Below are 6,654 nucleotides of genomic sequence, written 5' to 3'. Positions count from 1 at the left end.
GGCGGTGGCGGCAGTGGTCAAGCCAGGTGAAGGTCAGTGGGCCTCGCAGGTCGTATCCCGGGCGCCGGCGGTCAGATGACCCAGGTGTGGATGGCCAGGATCCCCCAGCCTCCCGGGGACTCCGTTCTAAGCGGGATGGCTGAGCAAGCGGCGCTAGGACCCCTGGGCAGAGCCTCGGGGAAGGGAGTCAGGGGGGCAGTACCTTACATGGTGCCCCCGCGGTCACCATCTGAGCCCGCTGCCCAAAATAGCCCCCGGCGCCCGCTGGCCTGCCTCATGGCTGGGAGATGGCTGCTGCCTCCGACCCCGTGGAACTGGGTGCGCCCTGGGGACCCGCGCGCCCCGAGCCCCCTCCCACCCGCTTCCACCCGGTACACGGTGCCAACATCCGCGTGGACCCCTCCGGGACGCGGGCCACACGCGTGGAGAGCTTCGCCCACGGCGTGTGCTTCAGTCGCGAGCCGCTGGCCCCCGGCCAGGTGTTCCTGGTGGAGATCGAGGAGAAAGAGCTGGGCTGGTGCGGGCACCTGCGCCTCGGCCTGACTGCGCTGGACCCCGCCAGTTTGGACGCCGTGCCCGAGTTTTCGCTGCCCGACCTGGTCAGCCTCGGCCACACCTGGGTCTTCGCCATCACGCGCCATCACAACCGCGTGCCCCGGGAGGGCCGCCCGGAGGCGTTGGCGCTGGCCCCCAGCTGCCCCCCACCCCTCCTGGTGGAACCGCATCTGTGCATTGAGCAGTTTCGCATTCCCCGCGACCGCCTGGTGGGCCGCAGCCGGCCCGGGCTGTACAGCCACCTCTTGGACCAGCTCTATGAGCTAAACATGCTGCCTCCGACCGCGCGCCGGAGCCGCCTGGGCGTTCTCTTCTGCCCGCGCCCCGACGGCACGGCTGACATGCATATCGTCATCAACGGCGAGGACATGGGCCCCAGCGCCCGGGGGCTGCCAGCCGCCCAGCCCCTCTACGCAGTGGTGGACGTCTTCGCCTCCACCAAGAGCGTGCGCCTGGTCCAGGTCGAGTATGGCTGTAGGTATCCCACACCCTGGGCAGCGACCCCTCCTGGCCCAGTGTCGGGACAGGAACCTGCTAGGACTCCTGAACCAGGTAGCAAGGCCTTGGTTTGTCCAGCATTATTTTAGAAGTTGGGGAATCTGACTTCAGATTCTGCCTCTACTTGTGATCTTGGACAAGTCACTTTCCCTGGCTCTGGGCCTCAATTTACCCATCTTGGCTGTGATTGATTAGGATGCCCTCTAACTCCCTTTCTGGCTTTGCCAATATTTTCTGCATTAACCTAGGGCATGAATTCTACACCGATTTTAGATTTTGGTCCTCTTTGAGAATTATGTGCTCTTTTATTAGACAAATGCTCATCGATTTGGGCATACCAGTTTAAAGGCATCACTTTTAAACCCCATGTGAGAGCTTCTTAATCCTGAGGTCTGGTTCACGATAGCCCTGTTAAGCCTTTTATTTATACATCTGATGACGTTTTACGAATACAGTGAACGAGAACCCTCTCTGTGTTGGGCCTGTGCTGGAGGCTGGGGGTTGCACAGGTTAATCAGACACCACTCCTGCCCCCAGAAGCTGCTAAGCGAGGGGGAAGGGAGCAGGATGGGTGCTATAATGGAAATAGGGCTGCAGAACTGGGAAAGTGTTGTGAAAGAGGTGCTTATCTCAATCATGCGAATAGCCCCATGCCAGGCTGGGCCTGGAGAGTGAAGGGACTTGCCCAAGTTAACGACAAAGAGGGGACCAAGACCTAGATCTAGGTCTCAGCCTCGACCCCACCCTCGCCTTCCTTTTGCCTTTGACAACCTTCTTTCCACAGTGCCGTCCCTGCAGACTCTGTGCCGCCTAGTGATCCAGAGGAGTGTGGTGCACCGGTTGGCCATTGATGGGCTCCACCTGCCCAAAGGACTTAAGGATTTCTGCAAGTATGAGTGAAGGCCTGCAGCCACCCTGGAGCAGGGCCACGTGAATGCATCCTGGCCCCAGAGGTGTGGTTGCCCTGAAGCTGGCCATACTGGTACCAGCCAGGATGGAAATAAACACAGTCGTTGCTGATGCAGATCCTTGGAGGGTCTCCTTGCCCCTGAAGCCTGTGAGGGGCACTTCTTTTAGAATCACTGGGGGTCAGCAGGGCAGGTGAGAGAATGAGAGAGCATTTTGACATCACCTAGACCAGTGGTTCCTAGCCTGGCTACTCATTATCTGGGATACTTAGATTGCTGATGCCCCAGACCCCATCTCTGGAGATTCTCATTTGATTTGTCAAAGGATGAGGGCTAGACATTGTTTTTGTAAAAGCTCCCCTAGAGATTCTAAGGTACAGCCAGGGTTAAGAAGCATTTCCCTAGAACAGAGGTCTCAAGTTTGGCACATGTTATAACCACTTGAGGAACTTTGAAAAAATACTGCTAACTGGGATTATGATTTAATTGACCCCGGGATAAGTCTGGGCATCAGGATTTCTAAAAGCTTCCAAGAGCATCTAATGTGCAGCTTGGGGTGAGAACCAGTGCCCTAGACCAAGTACTTCATTTCACAGATGGGAACCTGAAGCCCAGAGATGGGAATGTATTTGTCCAAGGTCACACAGCAAATGAATGAATGCAGAGTATTCCTTCTCTCACCCTACAGAGCACAAAGCACCAGGCTCCTTTAATTGTATCGCTGATCATTTGCTTCCACACAAATGATCTTATTTGACCCTCATAACTTCTGGTGAGGTAGGGGGCAGTCATTACCCCCATCTTACAGCTGAGGATGTCAAGGAACAAAACTGTCCAGGTGACTTGCCCAAGGTAAAGGCAAGAACCTAGAATGCCCAGTTCCTGGTCCAGTGCTCTTTTAACACTATCCATTGTCATGTACACGTTCTAGAATGAACAGGTCAATGAGCTGGGTTCCAGGTGTAAAAGGGAGGGACTATGAGGTGACATTCTAGAAGGGCGGAGAGGGTAGGACAGGAGGCAGACGACTGTTCCCTCACAAACGGGCTTTAGAGCAGCCATGTCCTACTTCATGTCTCCACAAACTCATCCAGGTCTTCCACCTTCCAGCCAAGGTGAGAGGGGGCTCCTGGAACTGGAGGGTGTACTACAACTTCCCCTGAGAACCTGCTTCCTGGCTCTGGGGAGGTGGAGGTTCTGCTGGGCATTTTTGGGCTGCACCTGGAGTCAATTCTCTTGGAAGAAAGCTATTCCAGAAGTCCTTGCCAATAGCTACCCACTTGCTCATTCATTCATTCAGCAAACACTTCTCCATCACCTGTCTGCATTAGGGACTGACTGGGGCTGTGGCTATGAGTAAAACCTAATTCCCAACCACTGGACAGCCCTCTTGGGCTGGTCTTAATTGCCCCCGATCCCAGTGCTCTGCTCCTATGCCCTGCCCCTCAGAGCCTCCTCCTCAAAGAGACCAAGAATAACATTCCATCCCGTTCCTGTCTCTGCAGGTGGGGCTGCTTCTCTGGGCTCATCCCTTGGCCTCTATAGTCCTGTAGAGCCAGTGGTGGTGGCCTCTGGTGGACAAGGCCCACTGAGCCAGAAAGCTGAGCAGGCGACACCCGTTGCCCAGGCCTGGGGCCCGGCCCTGGCAGTGCCAGAAGCCAGGGGCTGCCCTGGGGGGGCTAGCTGGGAGCCACTGCGGCGGAGGGAGTACAGCCGGTACTGCCACAATTTCCCCCACGCGAGGCAGCCGGAGAGCCTGGGCTGGGAGGATGGCTGCTCCAGAAGCAGAGCTCCCTACCTGGGTGGCCCCAGCAGGCCTGGGCCCCTGCTGTGTGGGCTGCCCTCTGAGGCAGGAGGGAAGGAGGCCGGCTCCCAGCCCGACATCTGCATCCTTACCTTGGCCATGATGATTGCTGGCATCCCCACCGTGCCTGTCCCAGGCCTACGGGAAGAGGACCTGATCCGGGCAGCTCAAGCTTTCATGATGGCCCATCTGGAGCCAGCGGGGGCTGTGGAGGGGGCACGGTGGCTCTAGTGAGATCCCGGAGGGGCCAACCTCCTGGCTCCTGCTTGCAGCGGGATGAAATAGCACCAGACACATAGGGTGGCTTCTCCGTATGGTTTTTGGGCAGGCAGGGTCGGTGGTGTCTATGGCAGGGATGCGGGTAGGGTGGTGGTTTGAGCCACTCTGACAAACACCAGCCCATCAGGGCCCAGACCCCAGGAAGTTTCCAGAAACCGTTAAGCCAGGCCATAGGTCTTGTCAGATTGGTTACAATGAAAATTACCAAAGTAGGAGGCCCTGCTTGGGGAGTGGAGACTTCTTTTTGTACTGTTCTGATACTCGATCAAAAGTTCTTGTACAAAGCCCTAGGCAATGTGACTTTTCCTCTTGCCTTTTGTTTCTCACCCTGCTGAGGGCAGGTGATAGGACCACAGGCAAGGAAGGAAAATTAACTCTTATTTGAGCACCCACTGGGCATCAGGCCCATTACATGCCCACTCACCTTTAATCTTACCAGTGCTCTGGGGATCTCCATTTTTACAGATGAACAAATTGAGGCTTAGAGAGGTGACGTGACTTAAGTCGCATAGCTAGTAAAAGGCAGCACCAGGCCTCAAAAATCAGACAGGGAAGATACCAGGATTTGCATGTAATGTCAGACTCCAAAGTCTATTCTTTCCATAGTATTTCCTAAACTGCTTTCTACAAGACAAAACACTAGACAAACGCTAAAACAGACAACATTCAACTTTAATGACCTCAGGATGGGGCAGGGTGAGGCGTGGTGAGGCTGGGAGCCTGGCTGAGCCGCTGCCTCTGGGGGCCTTTTCCTCTGTGGGTGAGGTGTCATCTCATGACTGGGGAAGCTGTCACCAAGTCCCGACCCTTGATCTCCACTCAGTGTCTTATCGCTTATCTTAGAGCAGGGGTTACCTGTTTTTATAAAGCCCTTGAGCTAAGAACGGTTTTTACCTTTTGAAAAGGTTGTTAAAAAGGAAAAACAACAAAAAAAACCCCACACAACAAAAACAAAGAACCAGGAATATACAACAGAGGCTGTACGTGGCCAGCAAGTCTAGAATATTTACTAGCGGGCCCTTTATGGGAAAGGTTTGCCGCCTCCTGTCTTAGGGAACTAGACACATTGTAGGTAGCAGGCTGCAGTGGAAGAGAAAACCTTGTCCTTCTTCCCTGGAAGGAGGGCCCGTGGAAGTACGACCGTGTGAATATGTGTGTGGGTGTGTGTAGGGGGGATGTGAGCAGATACTTTGCAGATGAGCACCTCTGGGCGTCGAGGGTACTCAGAGTTGGACCTGCTCATAAGGGCCGATCCAGCTGTCGGCCAGCTCGCGCAGGGTGCTGTACCGCCGTTCAAACTCCTCCTGACTGCAGTGCTGCAGGAGCTGACCCACCTCCTCTGTGAGGAGCGCCACGGCCAAGTGCTTATCCAGGGTCTCACTCCACTTGCTGCCCACGATGTCACCGAGGCTGGCAGCACAGCCTGCCGTCCACCCAGCTGGCAGCATGTCTGGCTGGAGCACCTGGCGGCGGGCACTGAGCATGGTGAGGATGTGACGGCAGGGCAGATGGAAGGCCTGGTTAAAGTAGCAGCTGCAGCTGGCCGGGGTCTGGGGCTGCACCCTATGGGTGTCCTCCAGGATCTGTATGTTCACCTTTTCGGAACCAGAGCCGATGAGGTGCATGGATTTCTGGACCACGGCAAGCTCGCCCAGGCAGAGCTGGGCGGCCGGCCCCGTGCAGATGGCATTAAGGGAGTGTTGGATGCGGGCTTCTACCAACTGTTCCACTTTGGGGCTTTCGGGGCCGCCATCCGAAGGGGGATGATTGTTCGGGGGACTCAGGCCCAGGCTGAAACTCGCCTTGTCTCCTGAGTTCTGCTGCAGGTATTGGAGCAGGGCGGTCATGCCTTTTTCCACAGATGGGGTGGTGCCAAAGAACTGGCTGAGGACGTGGGTGGTGACCTCCAGGCCCTGGAAGTAGTGGCTGCTCTCAGCTTGGCTTCTCCAGCGGTGGGCCAGCCAGATGCGGTCGTTGAGCAGCCAGTGTGAGTGGAGCTCCGGCAGCTGGGCCGGCGGGATGCAGGTGCTCAGGAGTGTATACAACTTCCTCAGGTTTCCAGCTGTGGCCGAGCACATCGTGCTCTGCAGGGAGGTCAGGAGGACCCTCTCCACAGGCTGTTCGAGGGAGAGTTGATAGAACTTGCCCTGGAGGAACTTACAGATGTGGAAGGCTGAGAGCAGGACCTCAGCTGTGGGGAACTCCATAGCGAGGGTGGGCAGCAGGAGGAAGTGGGGATCCACCAGGATGGTACAGACTCTCTCCCATGCTGGGTTAAACTTCTTGAATACCTGGAACATCTGGGCCAAGCCTTCAGCATCCTCCTTGGCAGGAATGGCGAAGTAGACTGCCCGGGCAAGGTGACCCTCCAGCTGCACCCGTGGTCCATCCACCAGGAAGGTATATAACACCTTGCCCCTTGGGTTATAGGTCCGGTGGATAAATAAGATTTCAGGAAAATGGGCAAAGACCCCCTGCATAAAGCAGCTTTGATAGTTGAGGGCGTCTAACTGGGCAGTCTTGCTAAGCTGACAGAGCAGCAGAGGTGGGCTTGGGTCCTCAATCAGGAGCTCATTCAGCATTGTCAGGGCCATGGGGGAGATGGGAGAT

At 56.1% G+C, this 6,654-nt stretch overlaps 3 protein-coding genes across 3 annotated transcripts; 2 read left to right on the top strand and 1 right to left on the bottom strand.

Moving 5' to 3' along the window:
* The first annotated feature begins 7 nt into the window (after positions 1-7).
* Positions 8-2,079, top strand: NEURL2 (neuralized E3 ubiquitin protein ligase 2). Its single transcript, XM_007185381.3, has 2 exons — positions 8-1,029; positions 1,838-2,079. Exons 1-2 carry the CDS (start codon positions 288-290, stop codon positions 1,951-1,953), a joined length of 858 nt encoding a protein of 285 aa, XP_007185443.1. The 5' UTR covers positions 8-287; the 3' UTR covers positions 1,954-2,079.
* A 123-nt stretch (positions 2,080-2,202) lies between these two features.
* Positions 2,203-4,711, top strand: SPATA25 (spermatogenesis associated 25). Its single transcript, XM_007185382.2, has 2 exons — positions 2,203-3,076; positions 3,467-4,711. Exons 1-2 carry the CDS (start codon positions 3,022-3,024, stop codon positions 3,994-3,996), a joined length of 585 nt encoding a protein of 194 aa, XP_007185444.2. The 5' UTR covers positions 2,203-3,021; the 3' UTR covers positions 3,997-4,711.
* On the bottom strand, positions 4,696-6,642 carry ZSWIM1 (zinc finger SWIM-type containing 1). Its single transcript, XM_057528661.1, has one exon. It carries the CDS (start codon positions 6,636-6,638, stop codon positions 5,268-5,270), a length of 1,371 nt encoding a protein of 456 aa, XP_057384644.1. The 5' UTR covers positions 6,639-6,642; the 3' UTR covers positions 4,696-5,267.
* Positions 6,643-6,654: the final 12 nt, after the last annotated feature.

This window comes from Balaenoptera acutorostrata, chromosome 15, assembly GCF_949987535.1.
Source record: "Balaenoptera acutorostrata chromosome 15, mBalAcu1.1, whole genome shotgun sequence".
Taxonomy (NCBI): domain Eukaryota; kingdom Metazoa; phylum Chordata; class Mammalia; order Artiodactyla; family Balaenopteridae; genus Balaenoptera; species Balaenoptera acutorostrata.
This window is presented reverse-complemented; position numbering and strand designations above follow the sequence as displayed.

Bases quoted from the DNA above. Each gene is read 5' to 3' on its own strand.
- SPATA25 (XM_007185382.2), top strand. From the start codon at position 3,022: ATGTCCTACTTCATGTCTCCACAAACTCATCCAGGTCTTCCACCTTCC. The intron at 3,077-3,466 runs GTGAGAGGGGGC...CTGTCTCTGCAG, and splicing joins TCTTCCACCTTCCAGCCAAG to GTGGGGCTGCTTCTCTGGGC.
- NEURL2 (XM_007185381.3), top strand. From the start codon at position 288: ATGGCTGCTGCCTCCGACCCCGTGGAACTGGGTGCGCCCTGGGGACCC. The intron at 1,030-1,837 runs GTAGGTATCCCA...TTCTTTCCACAG, and splicing joins GGTCCAGGTCGAGTATGGCT to TGCCGTCCCTGCAGACTCTG.
- ZSWIM1 (XM_057528661.1), bottom strand. From the start codon at position 6,638: ATGGCCCTGACAATGCTGAATGAGCTCCTGATTGAGGACCCAAGCCCA.